Raw genomic sequence first — 16,814 nt, 5'->3', positions numbered from 1 at the left:
TTGTACATAATGAAATGTCGTACAACGAACGTGAAATCATTTATTTGCTTTGTTATTATATTGCTTTAAAACTCTTCCGCTAATATACCTACACCACGACGCTGACAACCAAGTGACAGCGAACTTAAAAATGGTGGAAGTTAAGAATCAACCTTTCGTCATCCCGAAATTTACGCGGTATAGCCGTCTAAATTATGGCCCTGAGCCGTGGGCATCATTGGCTTCGTTGCGCTAAAAATGGCTACGTGGCAAGCGCAAAGAGGAAAAGGGTCTGATGAGAGGAGGTTATGGAAAGCGGGTAACCTGTGAAACGGGCAACGGTCACGTCTTTAAGCTTAGATAAGGCGGTCAATACATGTGGTGGATTGAGAAAGGAACTCTCGCCCCTGGAATGCAGAAGGTAGGCTATAGGAGTGGTCGGAAGAGGGCTTGCCAGAAAGAGAGGTTTCGGTTATAGGTCAGGTTAAGTTAGGTTGGGTTAGGTCTACAGTAACCTACGACGACCACAGCCGAAGATAGAACTGAAAACCTCACTTAGGAGAAATAACGAAGAAGCCAGATTTCACTAGAACTAACTGAGCAAAACGAAAGAATAGACCTGAAGGGACGGAGTGAGAGAGGCAACATCTTCGCTGACCGACCACCTTCTTGGTGGGCTAGAAGTGTGGCAGTTTGGGCTAGCTGGTATGACATGACGATAGTTATAGCGCGAGAACAGAACGACGAACAGAACAGAACGAATGACGAACAAAGAGAACAGAACGACGTGTCCTTCGTGTCGTGTCCTTCTCGTCTCTTTGTCATCGTTCTGTTCTCGCGCTGTAACAATCGTCGTGGTGGGTTAGATTTAGTTTCTGGAAAGAGATGTCGACTTTCAATCGAAAAGCGCTTCGTTTTTAGCTACCTGTAACCCCGCCATAGTGCCACATTCACGACATCTCACAAACCTGGAAATGGCTTGCGACTCCGGGGTTTTCCCTTTGCCACCCTCCGCAAACGAAACCGTAGAAGTCGTCGCAAGGGTCCCCGCGGGCGTCGGCCACCGAGCGCTCGAGCGCCGCGGTGGGCTCCAGGCAGCCCGGGTCGGTGCAGCTCAGCGCGTACGCTCGCACCAATGCCGGCGCGCCGTAGCCCACGACGACCATGAGCAGACTCATGGCCGTCACGACCAGGCCGTAGCGGTAGCACAGGAGCTTCGCTAGGCCTACTGCTCCGAGTTCGCTGCTGTCCCACGGTTCCTGGATATCGGCCTTCTCGTCGGACGACCTAGTAGACAGGCTAGAGCCGAAGGTATCACCGTCGGCTTTGGATGGCGCGTCGCCGTGCGGCCGGGAATCTTGCGAAACCGCGGTACTGCCCACCGCCATGTCGACTGCCAAGTCGAGGCCGTTCAGGAACGTGACGCAGGGCGATGATGATGATGCCTCAACCCCGCCAATCCCTCAAAGTGGGTATTTGCCAAATTTTCAAAAAAAAAACAAACAAAGATACCACGGCTTATACCCTTCAGAATGGTTCGCCAAGAATTGGTTACATGAATTTTCAAGCCTTCCAAGTAATAGTCCTAACATAACGAGGAAAAAACTTACTCAAGAACAAAAAGAGTGCAACCATTTTTTCGCCATTTCGACCAGAGTATAGTATATATCTTGAATATAAATCACAGTAATATCGAACAAGTTTAAAGAACAGATTCCTTCCTCGGGCTCTCGTGAAAACTACGGTGATGATGATGATTATGATCACGTCCCGTTCCCGATGGCACTCCTTGAAGAGTGGAGATGAGCCAAGAACCAGGTGGCCAGATGTTTAGGACGAAGGTTAAGGTTGTTGCTGCTGTTGGCTTGTGACCGTTGCTTGTACGCAGTTCAAGGAAGAGTAGTGGGTGTATTATTTTTACACCCACTACTCTTCCATTTTTAGCGAACTTCGGCCAGTTTTTCAGCGTGTCTATCTATCTATCTATCCATCTATCTATCTATCTATCTATCTATCTATCTATCTATCTATCTATTTATAGCCGCTTACATTTGGGTGCTTTCGTGGTCACCCCCTTAACTTGGCGTAAATCAAAATTAGCATGGGGGCGGGGGGGTAAGATGGTATGAAAAATAATGACACGCTGGTCAACAGATTGGTAATGTCACAAGTACGTCGCGTACGTCGTCAAACACTTTCCGCCCATACCCTCGGGCGGGTATGTGCCGCTGCTATGCGGGTATGTGCCACAGGTGATAGACACTTAGTATCTACCCAGAAACGATAGATAGATAGATATGTGGGGTTTAACGTCCCAAAACCACCATATGATTATGAGAGACGCCGTAGTGGAGGGCTCTGGAAATTTCAACCACCTGGGGTTCTTTAACGTGCACCCAAATCATCTACCCAGAAATGACGACAACACACACGGGCAATTTTTTAACGCGTGAGCGTTAAGCAATACCTGACAAGGTACCTCCATTGAGGCGGCGTTCGTCGGACTCACGGGCCTGTCGTCAAGATCGACGAGATGAAGGTGAGCCCTTTCCTCGCATGAGGGCCTCAACCAGGACTTTTGCCTTGCACTCTCGCATCCACGCAGTCACCCAAGTCAAACATTTACGTCACGCTTCGCCTCCGAGCCATGGACGCGCTCTTGCATGAGCATAATGAACTCCCGTTACCCCTCTTCCGCGGCGCCATTGTATTTCTCAAGTGTATTGTTGTGTTGTTTTTTTTTTCTTCAGCGGCAGTTGCAGAGCGAGGCTGAGGCTAGCTGTGGCCCATTGCATGACGCCTTTGCATGAATGGGCGACGACCAGCTGCCTTTGCAGACCAGTATATAGGTTGAATTAAGGAGAGAAGGATGTGGGAATCTGAGGCGCGCCCGCGACCATTTCGCGGGCATTCCGCCACACGGCCACACCCTTTTGCTTTTCTGCTCTGCTAACACCACGTGGCGATAGATGGCGCCACGTGCGGGCGGCACGAGTTACGTGCGCGCCGAGGGAGCTGAGCTCTCTTCTCCGTGGTCGGCGCCAGGTAAGCACGTGTTTCCCTTCGTCCGCGTCCCCTTTGGGAATCGCCGGACTGTAGCCTGCCTGGGGTGGCCTTGGGCACCTCGGCAGGCGTGTTTACTTGAGTGCTAGCTTCGGTAGCGTACGCTAAGCCCACAGCGGTGCCTAGTGCTTGAAGTGGTCGTACCACAACGAGCCGCACTTGCCGTAGGCCTACGCGTACGAGGTTTGCCCTAACACTCGCGACCAGGCCCATTGGCCATCGTGAGAGTGCACAGCATAGCCGCGAGGGACCTTTTCCCGACCGGCGTGTCAAAGCTCGCCATTGCCAGCTGCGACGTGCTCGCGGTTTTCCCCTTCTTGTGAACGTCCGCGTGCGGGTGCCTTTGCTACCCGCGTCCCGGGAGCGGACGTTGTACTGTTGTGCAGGGTGCCGCCAGAGGCGATAAAGTGTTGCGTTTTTTTTTTTTGCATTAGAACACTGTCTGTTTGCCACGCCGCGCTAAACGCCTTATTAGATGAGCGCGTGCGGAGCGGTGCGCTACACGCGAGTAAACGGAGAAACGGCCCTGTGGCTCGCTAAGCGTGAACCCGCGGTGATCGTCAGCTGCAGTTAGTAGCGGGGTCACCATAACATGCACTTCTTTTATACAGCCACCACGTCGCGTTACCGTCAATTGTGGTTAGTTGCCATGCGCTGAAGTTGGTTTATGTAGCCGTGTCCAGGGCCAGCATCATTCACGAGCGTCAGCGCTTTATATCAGATTCTGGTGCTTCTAATACGCATGTTCCAGTTGACGTCGTTGCGCAAGTGCAAACTACTGGTTATATAAGCATCTGCAACTATTCAACATATGTCTGTGTGTGCAACATTTGTACTTGTTGTGACTCGGGGTGCTGAGTCGTATCCCACCGCTCATCACCAGTTGTTGCGGGTCGGAAGGAAGGTCGCTGGAGGATACGAAAACAAAACCCGGTCTCTTGTGGTAGCGTGGTGTAGCTTCGGGTTGAGGAAACGAGCGCTTACAAGATGGGGATACGAAAAAACAAACAGATTTATGGCACTATTTACAAATATTTACAGCATGAGGTTAAGAGTTCACAAACCACGATTAGAGTGCCTAGAATATTCTCCTAGTGGCGCCTTCCCCATCGGCGGCTGGGAAATTGATTTGGATTCGGCGTTAGGGGGCGCTACTTGCAACTGGCGCGTCAGTTTGCGTGCCGGCCAGGCCTTTCAACGTTGTGTCGGGTGGCGACTTGTCTGTGTGGTGAAGCGTGTTCTCGCTACGTTTCGAATATGTGCCGTGAATTCTCGTGCAGCGATTGTGTGTGACTATGCCTGAAAAAAAAAAGGAAGAACGTGCTTTGTGCAAAGGCGGGTACAAGTCTTTCAAAGAGAAGGTGTCTCTGTTCAGGGCTCCGGCAGACCCTGTTCGTCTTCAAGAATGGGCGCGAAACATCAAAAGAGGTGACAAAGTTCTAGACGAAACTTGTGTAGTGTGTTCTCGTCATTTTGATGATCGCTACATCCAAAGAACTTTCAAGCATGTCATCAACGGTGAGGACATCGAATTCGACCGTGAACGACCATCGCTAACGCCGGACGCCGTTCCTACCATTTTCCCGGATGGCCCCGCTTACCTGACTAAACCAGTGCCTCGAAAAAGAAAAGAGAGGAATATTGCTGACTGCACAGCTCCGCCTGCTAAGCGTAAAGCGCCGAATGAACCCACGACTTCCCAGGCCTGTGACGATGCTGCCGCTGGCGAGGAAACAGCACAGGCGCCGCACCCGTTTCACAGCATAACGCCGCCGTCGGCATTTTGCAGCAAAATTTGCTTGCCCAGTAACCCAGAAGCATTGTGCTTCGCATGGCACTACAATACAGTGCTGGGTGACGTCTACGTGTTGAAACACGTAGTGTTTTCGTCAAGCAAGGAAGTAGGTGCTGCAGATGGGTACCTTTGCAGTACTTACTGCCGCGGCATAAATGTGGAAGAGCACTATGTCAGCACCGAAACTGACGCACTCGCTTCGCTGAAAAGGGCCGACGATCTGCTTCTTTGTTGCGGCTGCGAAATTGAGCCTGCCGCTGGCACTAAGTGCGCCTACGGGAGGGAATGGTGGTCGCGGATGAGGAGAGAAATATGTGATTTTTTGTGTTGAACAGTCGTACCGCTGGGAGCCCCCGGTTGGCCACCCCTTAATTACCGCAATTTAAAAAGTAGCATTGGTAACGCGCGAGCGGCCAATCTATGAAGAGGCGGCACGTCAGGAGGACACAAAATCTCAACAAGGCAGAGAGCTCGCATACATTTCGTTCAAATTCACACGCTTTATTTACAGTCTGCATGGAAAACACAGGATAACAAGGCAATCACGTGCTAAGCCATGAAACCACCACTGCAATTTCAACGCAAAGCGTCTGCTCCGGCTTGCTGCCTTCCCAGCTTGCCGAAAAAGCAACGCGCCAGAGAGCGGTACTGCCACCTGGCGGCTGTATCGCATACCATTTCCCCTCGGCCGGCCCGTTCACGACACTAGGAGAAATATTCTAGGCACTCTACCACGATCGTGGTGGTTAAACCGTTACATGGTTCAGAGCCTTCACAAACTACGAACGTGGTGGTTGAACCTTTACATGGTTCAGAGCCTTCACAAACTATGAACGTGGTGGTTGAACCTTTACATGGTTCAGAGCGACGTCCCGCACTCTGCAGCGTCCTTATAAGCCCTGTCGGGCTCCTCCTTCTTGATGGGAACACCAATCACACACACACAACAGGTGAGGGGTACGAGCATGCACGGCACACGTGAACATCCAATTTTGAGTCGAGATCACTGCACTGAAAGGTGGCGCCAGAAGAGCTCTTGCTCGTCGTGTGTGTCGCTGGTCGAGGGGTCCCAAGCTTCGGACAGCAGACATCAAACGGTCCGCCAATCTGTCCGCTCAATTAGCAGGGCACTTTGTGGCGGCGGTCGCCGTTTCTTCAAAGGAAGACGCTGTCTTTGTTGTCCTCTCTGGAACGGCGTCGTGGCGACACGACGTCTCATTCTCCGGCTAGCAGGGACAATACCTGGCGGGCATAGGCAGCCGACCAGTCGGCTACCTCTTTGAGGATTAAGAGCGCCGCTCCCCCGTCAGCTCTCGACGCTGGTTCCAAGAAAACTGGGGTTCCAGGCGTGGGAACGCTGCCCGGCCCGCTTCTCAGCGACAGCATGGCGCCTACCGATGGCGGTCATAATATATTTAGCGTCATTTCATGACGTGTCACTCAATGAAAAAAAATTGCCACACGGTCACCTTCCCTCCGCACGCTTCGCACAACGTCGAGTTCCCAGGTATACATAGGACGTGCCGAATTTTTTCATGAAAGTATATAGGGTAATATTACTAGAGTCTGTACTTCAACATTATGTTGATTTCAATAAGCAAATCTATACGTATGACATTTCACGTTTGCCTCAAATCGAGCGACTATGCCAGAGATTACGACGAATCACGGCAATGGGGGAGCCTTAGGAGGACGACATCGCCCAAACTGACCTGGAAACCCAAAGGGGTCTTCTGGATCAAGCCAAGCGAGCAGCGATGCCCGCTGTATCCTGGAATGGAAAAACAATCCTTGACATTTCCGCCTCCTTTTTTTACCTTTTATTTCCGTCAATGCATGTATTATCATCCTCAACGTCGAGAGAAATGAATGGTATTTATAACACGCACCAGTGCTGGCGGTAACACGTTAAGAAAGGCACTATGACAGAACGAACTAATCTTGCGTAGGACTACGTTAAAAGTTGGTACAAAAAGTTACGAGAAACGAAGAGACGCCACTTTAGCGAAACATTTTAACAAAACTTACCCGCTAGAGTTCCGAATTAGTAACCAGTAGGTCCGTTAGTTACACAAAATTGTCACAATTTTGTGATAACTTTCACAGTTACACAATTTGTCTGGCAAATATGTTTACTGTCACGAACTCATCTCGGGAGCGCTTGCGATGGATGAAATTGAGAGAGATACGCGGAAGAGACGAGTGTTGCACAACTAACACCCTTTATAACACACAAAAAAAACGGCAAACAGCAATCTGGTACATGGAATGTACTCCCAAAAATAAACAAGTACTCAATTATCGGCTATACAAACGAAACCGTAACACTAATTCAAGATAAGTTGACTCGATCCTTAACTCTAATCTGTCTCTAGCCAAGATGGCGTCTCGGTAGCCACTCTTGTGAGGGAGGGGGGGGGAGTGATTTTAAATGAAAAGAAGAGAAAAGTGAGCCCCGTAACTGTCTTTCAGGGGGAGGACACCTCAACAGTAGCTCACGAGGGGTGGGGGCGGAGGAGATATTAAAAGGATAGGAATAAATGTAAATAAGGTAAAGAGATAGAGAGACAGGAAGGAGAGAGCGAGGCGCAGGGACAGCGAACGACGGAAGTAAAGAGAAGATAGGAAAGATGGAGACAGTCAAAGGAGTCCGAGGAAGGGGCACCAGTCGGCCAGAGCTTCGCGGTCGTCGGAGATCGGCGTCAGGAGATGGCTTAGGGCGAGTCGAGTCGGCCGGAGCTACGCTGTCGTCGGCGTCGGGGACCGGCGTCAGGAGGTGGCGTAGGACCAACCAAGTCGGCCAGAGCTGCACTGTCGTCGGAGATCACGAGGGCACAACCGGTCAGCTCGGAATCCAGCGAGCGAATCTCGCAATCGTAGAACATTCTTACTGGGAAGTTTCAGAATGCCGTTAGCAAGCGCTGCGGGTGTTGCAGGCGTAGCGGGCGCCATATGAGCTTTAGAATAGCGTTTGCCCTGCTGCAAACCGCAACGCACGATCGCAACGACACCGTAGCTTCGAAACCAGCGTTTGCGGGCCACATGCGAGCCACGATCGCCGCACGCTATTTCGGATTTTCTGCATGCAGGGCGCGAACGCGAACGCCGACTCGCGTTACGACGCATGCGTAGTGGCAGCGACCACGCCGCAAGGGCTCGCGGTGCGCTATCCTAAATCTCCCTACTCTTCCGATACCACCCTCGGAGCTACGACGAACTGGTACCGTCATCGTATACTCGTCCTCGAAACCGCCGCCGTACGAGCCGCTCGACCATTTTCCCGGTTGGTTCCGGTCTTTGTCGTATCCTCCGGCACAGTTTGGCTACGCCTAACTTGTCAACGGCGTCTTGACTGCAGTGGAAGCAGAGGAGCTGTAGTCTACCCAGGAACTGCTGTGACAGGTTGCAGCAAGTCCGGGCAGCCTCATTTGATTCTTACGATATCGACGGCCACTCCTTGTACCAATTCGCCGTCATCCTGAGAACTGGGCAGTTCTGCTGCTTCCGTCTTCGCAGCTCGGCGTACCAACGCACAGTGTCAGCTCATCCTCGGGGAAAGGTTCGCGTGCCACGAGCCTTTCCCCGACTAATCTTTTGCGTCTAAGTGGATGGTGCGCGTGCACTCGGGTCACTCTCCTCTCCTCGTGCACCGTCGCCGCGGTTCCACGTGCGGCACGTGCCTCTCCCTTTACTCTGGGTAACCTGGTGTGCGCAAATGCAGACGAACGACAACGAGTTGGTTCAATTATGAACGAACTCGCCCAGCTACAAGTTCATTGAACCTCTCCTTTACTCATGGCATTTACCTTTAAAAGCTTTAACCATAAAGCTGTTTTGTAACGCGTTACCGTCGACACTGTCATTCAGAAGGTTGCAACTTGATTACCTGGACACTTGTTGCAGTTACCTTAGAACTGTGAGCATGTTTTTTTGTTGTTTTTTTCGTACCCAGATTTTTTTCCCATGCGTCGCGAAAGCGCTTAAGGTTGGAACGCCCCCGACAGTGGACCAGAGGACGCGATGAAACTTTTTGGGCCGCCTCAGCATTGTTGGTACCTACCATGAGGGATACCAAGAAAATTGATTGATTGATATGTGGGGTTTAACGTCCCAAAACCACCATATGATTATGAGAGACGCTGTAGTGGAGGGCTCCGCAAATTTTGACCACCTCGGGTTCTTTAACGTGCACCCAAATCTGAGCACACGGGCCTACAACATTTCCGCCACCGTCGGAAATGCAGCCGCCGCAGATACCAAGAAAATGGAACTCTCGCTGAACACATTGAGACGCTGAAGTGTCAATGCCCTTTTTGGCGCGTTTTCAAAGAAGGCTTCCTGGGCGCTTACATAATCAGCCGTGACCCCCATGCTCACAACTAAAGGAGAAATTAATATGCACTTGCAAGTCCGGTTTTGCTGCGTCAACTCGCTAGGCTGTCTGTTCTGGCGCTACCATCAGATCTCGTAAATTGCATTGCCGGGTGCCTATAATGTCCACTTCGCGGAAGGTTTAGCAAAACGCTTCATCGGACGAAGAACTGGGTGCACGCGCGTAAATGTAAAAAGGCAAGGACGGGTCTCCTGCTTGCATGGCCTGCCGTGGCTTCCCGGATAACGCTCACGTTCTCTGGGACTGTCCGGGTGGTCGCGCAGCCATGGGCGAGAGCCTCAAGCACATATCTATAAACCTAAGGTCTGCAACCCTGGAGGAGTGGCTGGCGGAATCCTACCCAGACATTGTGAAGACACTGCTCGGACATTTGAAACTTCTAGGCCTGTCTGATGGCTGGGCAGTTCTTTTTTTTTGGGGGGGGGGGGCGAAGCTTCTTAAAGCGTGAGTCTGTACATCCTGCGATGTATGTATAGTGTAGGTGGCCACCGGTGGCACATATACCCGCTCTAGAGAGGGTATGTGCCACAGGGGATGCGAGATGGGAGATGGCAGTACTTGGAGTGTTCACCAGATAGATGCACGGACGGATGCATGGACGGACAGACAGACTGGCAGACGGGCGGATGGACACACGAGCGCACGGACGCGTGGATGGACGGACGGGCATGTGGATGGATGCACGGATGGTCACGCGAACGGACGAAAGCAAAAATGAACGGACGGACGGGCAGAAGCATGGACAGGTTGACGGACGCTTCGCCCCACTCATCATCATTCACTCCACGGATATGCTGGATTTTAGGGGCGAAGCTCCTTAAAGCGGCACCCGTTCGTCCCTCGTCGTAGTCGTAGTGCGTAACCAGTCTTATGCTTTTACCTGCAAGGTGGTGCCGGTGGGAGATTTCTCGTTTGCGTTGTTGAACAATAAAAAATTCGCACCGTGCGCGTTAACTAAAAGCGGAATTCTCCTGCCTCTCATTCCCCATTAGCAGCCATTAGCATTGTACACTGAACACTATCTGACAAGAAAGAGTTGCTACGATATACTCGCTGGGCGTAACCTCCTAGGTTTTAGAAAGGTTTAGTGAGCGTTGGGCCGCAGTGCCATGAATACAGTGAACAAGTATATACCATGAACTTGAGTTGGTTAAAGGTCGAGAGTAAGAACGAAGCGCAAGCCCTAAGAAAGTGTGCGTGTGCCCCCTCTCGTTATGTCCTTGGAATGTCCGCTGGATGGCGGTGCTTCTATATGCGGAAGATAGGATAAAAGGATGCGAGATGGTGGTTTAGAGTGCTGACTAGATGGACAAATGGACACACAGACAGATGCATGGACGAACGCAGGGACGGACTCACGGATGGACGTGCGGGCGCACAAACAGATGCACGCACGGATGTGCGGATGGACGCACGGACGGTCACACAGACGGACGCATGGACGGACGGAAGCAAGAACGAATGGACGGACGGATGCTTCATTCCACTCTCCATCGTTCGCCCCGTGGATAAGCTGCTATTTTTTTTTCTCCTTATCGCATTGCGCAATGTTTCCTCCTAACGTGTTATCTCCTCCCCAGTGCCCGGAATGGGACCTACACCCACGTGCTAAGAAACACGATACATCCGTTGCTACGAGTTGCATTGACGGTCTGTAATAAAATGCGACACTAAAACCGCAGCTATGAAACGTGCCAACGTAAAATGGCAACATATATACATAAAAGATCACATCCTTATTTTATAAACTGTTGATTACCGTCAAGCCAACGACCAAAGAAGCATGAGATATTAGAAAACTACGCATGCAAATATGTGGGCAACCGGAGTACCTCCGACGGCCGCACTCGCACAGGTGCAAGTTTGCAATACTGGCCCTGCCTGACGGCTTCTTTGCAAACAATAATGAGAAAGTGAATTTCTCCCGTTGTCAAACCTTCGGCAATGTTCTATATGCCTTCGGGACGGCTGTATGCTCTCCCATAGTAGAGTATTTAGTACTCTGAATCGTTACCTACTTTTTCTACCCCCCCTCTCCCGTTGAGCATAGCGGGACGGCTCAGTGCTCTCCCATAGTTGAGTACGAAGTACTCTAAATCGTTAACAACTTTTTCCAAACAGATTTTTTTTCCGACCCTTCACGGGACAGCTTTATGCTCTCCCATAGTAGAGTACCGAGTGCTCTAAACTTTTTCGAAACACAGATCATCGTAACAGCGCAAAAAGACACGACGATAGAAGAGTTATAATTCCCAAGGGACGGCTTTCAGCTCTCATATAGTAAAGTACCGAGTTCTCTAAATCGTTAAGCACTTTTTCCAAACACAAGACCACACGACGGGGAAAACAAGAACAGACGCAAAAGCTCCCTGCTCCACGAAAAAAAGACCACAGTCTGCGCTACTCATGCGTTGTGAATAGCCACGGGCGTAAATTACTTAAGTTTTACTGATTTCTCCAGCTTTCTAAAAGCAACATTGGCGAGAGCATTAACTACAGGCCGTTGCGAACGCGTTGGGTAAGCGTATTATTCGCGTTCTCCACAGCCGTTCGCTTGAGTGTGATAACGTAGGTCTCTTGTTATTGTTTCGAGTATGGAGTTTCCTAATTTACACTAGAGGAAACTCTGGCGCCAGTGTCTATGGGAGCTGCAACGCACGGCGCTTCAGCGAGCATGGAGATGATGGGTAGTACACACATTCGTCTAGTTTTCGTACTTCTGGCCTGCTTCTGGCTCCGTGTGTGTTCGTGTGGCTTGGAGCTGTTTCTTCACAAAAAATAAATTAGCAAGCGTTCAGCGTTTGTGCTTCACGACCTTATTCTTTTAGGCTTACCCACTTTTAGGCTTACGATTTTGAATCGGGTCACAAGGTTATAAGGTTCGTTCTTTCCTTCAAAACAAACCGTAACCAGCCGTAAACAAAGCCGCAAGTACGATTCGCCACCCGCAAGTACGAAGACAATAGGCAAATGTGTGTACTATACCCATCATTCCCATGGTCGCTGAATGATCGCGGCGCCAGAGTCCCCCCTAGTTAATTTTAGGGAACTCTGTGGCGCTGAAGTACGGGGTTTCAACCTCAATCTCTGCTTCGGGAAGCATCCGAACCGTACGGTCAATTAAGAAACCGGTTTCGTTTTGCCTGTTAACTCACTTTCCTGTACCAAATTTCTTCGCACTATAACGGTGGAGCTACCGGTGTCTCTTAACACCGTAACCTTCTTGCCCGCAACTTTTCCAGGCAGCGTTGGCATTCCCTCCGTAACACCGGTTGGCTGTTTTGCCATTACAGCACGCACAACAGGAATTTTCTCCCCATTTTTCAACTCTACGAATCCATCTGTGACGGCCTTATCATCGGATTTCGGTGCTGCTAGCACACAGGACACCTGGTGAGTTTGACTCGCTCCGTTTCGACATGCGTCTGATTTGTGCCCAGTGTGACCACACTTAAAACATTTTACTACCGTAGGGCTCGTAAAGATCGTTCGACAGTTTTTCGCGCGATGACCCACTCGGTTACACAGAAAACAACGCGGAGTGCTCTCCGGTGCACGCTTCTTTTCTTCGGGAGCCAATTTCTTCGACTCCTCGGGGCAATCCTTCTTGACCTTGGCCAAATTAGTTCCACCTTGCGCTTCCAAGATTTGATCAGCCAATTCAAGCATATCTTCAAGCGACTCAGCCTTCCTCTCTTTCAAGTACAGCGACAGGCTTGGGTGCCAACTAGTAAGAAATTGTTCTCTAATTAGGAGCTCTCTAAGCTCATCGTACTCCTGCGCTGTCCCTGAAAGTTCCTTCCATGCGATTGGGACGGCCGGAGTAAAACCCGCCGCGCTCCCGCAATCTCGGAGGCCACGAGCAGACTCAATTTCGTCACCCTTGCCCGCTGGCTGAGGCGAGCTCAGCACCCCTGGTATAGAGCGTCCGCAACAGGGTCTCGTATTTTAAGAAGTAACTAGTTATGGTTGTCGGCATTGACCCTAGAATAGACACTTTGGAAAACAGAAATAAATAAACCATCCACTCGAATACTGATCGTTTCTGAAGCTATGTTTCGTGACGATCACACAACTAATGTATGACTAGTTGTCAAGATGCGTTCAACCTTTTCAGGCTGAGAAAAAAAAAACTCGAACAAGACCTAATTGGCGTGAGGGCATTTCATGTCCTTGCTTAGTGCACAGCAATATTAAGCCCACACGTTTTCGTCTCTGCGTCGTAAACAACGTGGGTACGCATCCATCAATGGGTTTTCATTCAATGGCGAGGCGAGTGCTCCACGGGTGGCGGGAAAGCCTGTCAGTGTTTTCGACGTAAGGCCTCCGTCACTCGGCCTCGCATAGTGTAGGGGCTCGCAGGCGTGCAGTCATTGACACATCGCCCTTGCACGATGACAGGAGCGCTGTCCCGTTGACATTCCCACGAAGGTTTCCGTCCGAATGCTTCAAACATTCGGCGGGACGTGTTGGCAGAAAAAAACAGGAAAAGACAGGGAACGCTTCTGACTATACACTCAAATGACGTCCTGCAGCTAAAGCGTCGGATATAAACAGGAAACTAGCCTAGGTGGTCTATTTTCCGGCATATGGCAAACATTTTTCGCAGGACTTGACCGAGAGTGTACGCTCATCAAAAAACACTGCGGCGAGTGCGACTGTGGTGTGTGATGTTTGAGCTGATCATGCCGTCCACTGGCAATGCTAATGATGAGCAGCCAACACAACGTAATACCGGGTAACAGCAAGCCGGATTTAGTTCGTACTAGCCAACATTAGCCAGTAGCAGCATTCTTTCATTCAATCAATCACAGAACTTTATTAGTGTCTTGAAGCCCGGTCTTTTCAGACCGAGGCCGGCCACGCGTCCACGTCGGTACCGTCAGGCCGAGCCTTCTGGCGTCATCGTGAAAGCATGTATAAAACTTGGGGGGGGGGGGGGGTTGGGAGCTTTTTAGGCCGTGAATAGTTCCCTCCTCTGTAGTAGTAATAGTAGTAGTATGTAGCTACGTCGTTTATGAGTTGCTCAATAGAGGGCGTAGTGTGTATAGAACCTTGGGAATAATATGGCATTAGTGGTGTTCACAGCACAACCACGGAGTGAATGATGATCAGTGGGGCGAAGCGTCCGTCCGTCCGTGTGTCCATCCGTCCGTGCTTCCGTCCGTCTATCTGTCCGTCCATCCGTCTGTCTGTCTGTGTGTGACTGTTCGCCCATGCTTTCGTCCATCCGTCCATGAGTCCGTCTGTCCCTTAGTCTACCCGTCCGTCTGTCCGTCCGTGCTTCCGTCCCTTCTTCCGTCCATCCGTCCGTCCGTGCATCCGTCAGTCAATCTGTCTGGACGGACGTTTCGCCCCACTAATCATCATTCACTCCGCAGATATGCTGTAATTTTTTTCTAATTTGGTGCTTCTATGCGTCTGCCCGGTCAATCAATCTTCACTTCTCGGCCAGGGATGTGCTCGAGAGAGCGGCTTCCCAAGTGATTGGATATTCTGAGTAAAGCGCGTGTTTTGGTGCATTCCCACATGGAATGGTACAAGTATGGGTGTCCTCCACAAAAAAATATTTTTCGGGCGACTGTTTCAAGTAAAAAGTGGGGTCATTGCTGGTATTACGCTTAGAAGAATAAGAACTGAAACGAGTTTCACGGCGCTCACGCTTGTGCAAGAAGTGCATAGCAAACGACAACACAGGAGTCAAAGTTACACCAGACGAGCGCTAACGTCTAGTGCTGTTCAAGTTCCTTCATGTAGCCCTGTTTTCTTGCGCTTTATAGCAAGATTCAACTTCAAAAGTGAGCAAAACAATGTAGGAAACGGCGTTAGTTTTCTTGGCAAGGCCGGGTTTGAACCCAGAACCCAGGGAAGTGTCCTAACCGTCGTGATATATATATATATATATATATATATATATATATATATATATACGCTTGCAAAAACATGAGAAAGCGCGCCTTTCAAAGCTAGCAGCGAATTTACGACACCTGGGAACCTGCAGCTTCCCCATCACACAGCATCCCGCTTACAGCATCGCTGTCCGATGAGTCTGAAGGCTTGAAACTGGCTTTCGAATTCCCAGTGGTAACATAACTAATTTTTTATGCAAACTGTAGCATCCTGCGTTAAACATGGTTCCACAGTGGATGACATCTAAACGCATGTACCAACACACACACGCATTCACATAAGCAATAAGCATGTGTTTAGAAAAGGGCGTGCTGGGATGTTACGACTCACTAGCATGTGTTATGTTTATTTTCCTTCGCGAGACATGTGCGTGACTCTCATGATTCGTTCGTGCATCCGGCATTGAGACGACCGAGCGTGCGCGCAACAGAAGCTTCAATTTGTGAAACCGTCCGCATCTCCTATACCGGAAATGTAACAAATCCACGCCAATGTTCTCCATTAGCGGCAGCTCGGAATAACTATAGCCTCGCGTGCGCACAGCCCTGCGTCTCGCAAATGTGGTTTCCGCCAACTGTGCACTACCCTATAGGGTAGTGCTGGACTGAGCTTGCAAGGTGAACCTGAAGACGCGAAGCGGCGTGGTTGCAGTTCAATTACTTCAGCGTGTCATTCGCTTAAGCGGTCCACGTCCAGCGGAGGCTGCTGGCTCGATTGTAGTAGCTCGTGCAGGGGAGGTGGTGGATCTAACACGTCATCTTTGCACTGAGTTCTGATCGTTAGTTAGAGGGCGTTGGAAAGACCAGGCAAATAGGTGGGGGGGGGGGGGGGGGGGGATTGAGGCCACCCTTGATACTTGTTACCCCCTCCTACTCCTAAGGGGTTCCTTGCCTATGGACCGGATTCTCTGTCTTTGCGGAAATAAAAGGACGCACTAGAGCGTGCTGTTTTCTCGTGGGAATTATGAACTGCGCAGCACTGAAACTGGTATGCATACAAAATAGAGGGATAGAGTAAGAACGAATAGGGACAGGCGCAACAGTGACTTTGCGCCTGCCGGTGTTCGTACTGCGACCCTGTATTTTTCGTGCATACCACTTTTACTTCAAAGTATGAACCGAGTTTCCCAAGAACAAGTTTTATTTTTTAAAATATTCAGATATGACCATTGATTTATATGTGGAGTTTAACGCCCCAAAACCACCCTATGATTGAGAGACGCTTCAGATACACCAAACTGTGGCTCATCTGTGCGTGAATGCGAGAACAAAGGCTGAATCATTGAGATTGAACGGAAGATATGTTGCTCCTGCAACAGCCGATAGCCAACACGGGCCAGCGTTAACCAGTACTTGTAGTATGCGAGTAAATTTGGCACCGCAAGAACGTCGCCAACAAATCTCGGGTTTTAGCTAAGAAATTTTGTCACGTATAATACGTCTCATCTGCAGCAACAGTTCCAAATACTTGGCACCCATACCGAGATTCTCTTTAAGAGTGTTCAAAGCTTGTGGCACGAGTACTGTGGGTGACAATAACCTGAAGTGTAATTATTTCCGTAGGTATTGCTTTAATACACTGCATAATCATGTACGCAGAACGTATACGTAGGTCACATCATAACTGTAGTCAGGCACTTAGCACCGATTCCTGTGAGACCCAAAAATTGAGACC

General features: G+C 50.2%; 2 protein-coding genes across 2 annotated transcripts in view; both read right to left on the bottom strand.

The window, feature by feature from the left end:
- Positions 1-16,814, bottom strand: part of LOC119172742 (uncharacterized) — a 176,298-nt gene that overhangs the window by 4,917 nt on the left and 154,567 nt on the right. The window lies entirely within an intron of this gene.
- Positions 829-1,367, bottom strand: LOC142814346 (uncharacterized). The gene has a single exon (XM_075893035.1). The coding sequence runs from the start codon at positions 1,365-1,367 to the stop codon at positions 930-932; it is 438 nt and encodes a 145-aa protein (XP_075749150.1). The 3' UTR covers positions 829-929.

Source organism: Rhipicephalus microplus, chromosome 4 (genome assembly GCF_043290135.1).
Source record: "Rhipicephalus microplus isolate Deutch F79 chromosome 4, USDA_Rmic, whole genome shotgun sequence".
In the NCBI taxonomy this organism is placed as follows: Eukaryota; Metazoa; Arthropoda; class Arachnida; order Ixodida; family Ixodidae; genus Rhipicephalus; species Rhipicephalus microplus.
The sequence above is the reverse complement of the archived record's forward strand: the minus strand, read 5'-3'. Positions and strand labels throughout refer to the sequence as shown.

What these genes read in the sequence shown, in the direction of transcription:
- LOC142814346 (XM_075893035.1), bottom strand. Translation starts at nt 1,367, where the DNA reads ATGGCGGTGGGCAGTACCGCGGTTTCGCAAGATTCCCGGCCGCACGGC.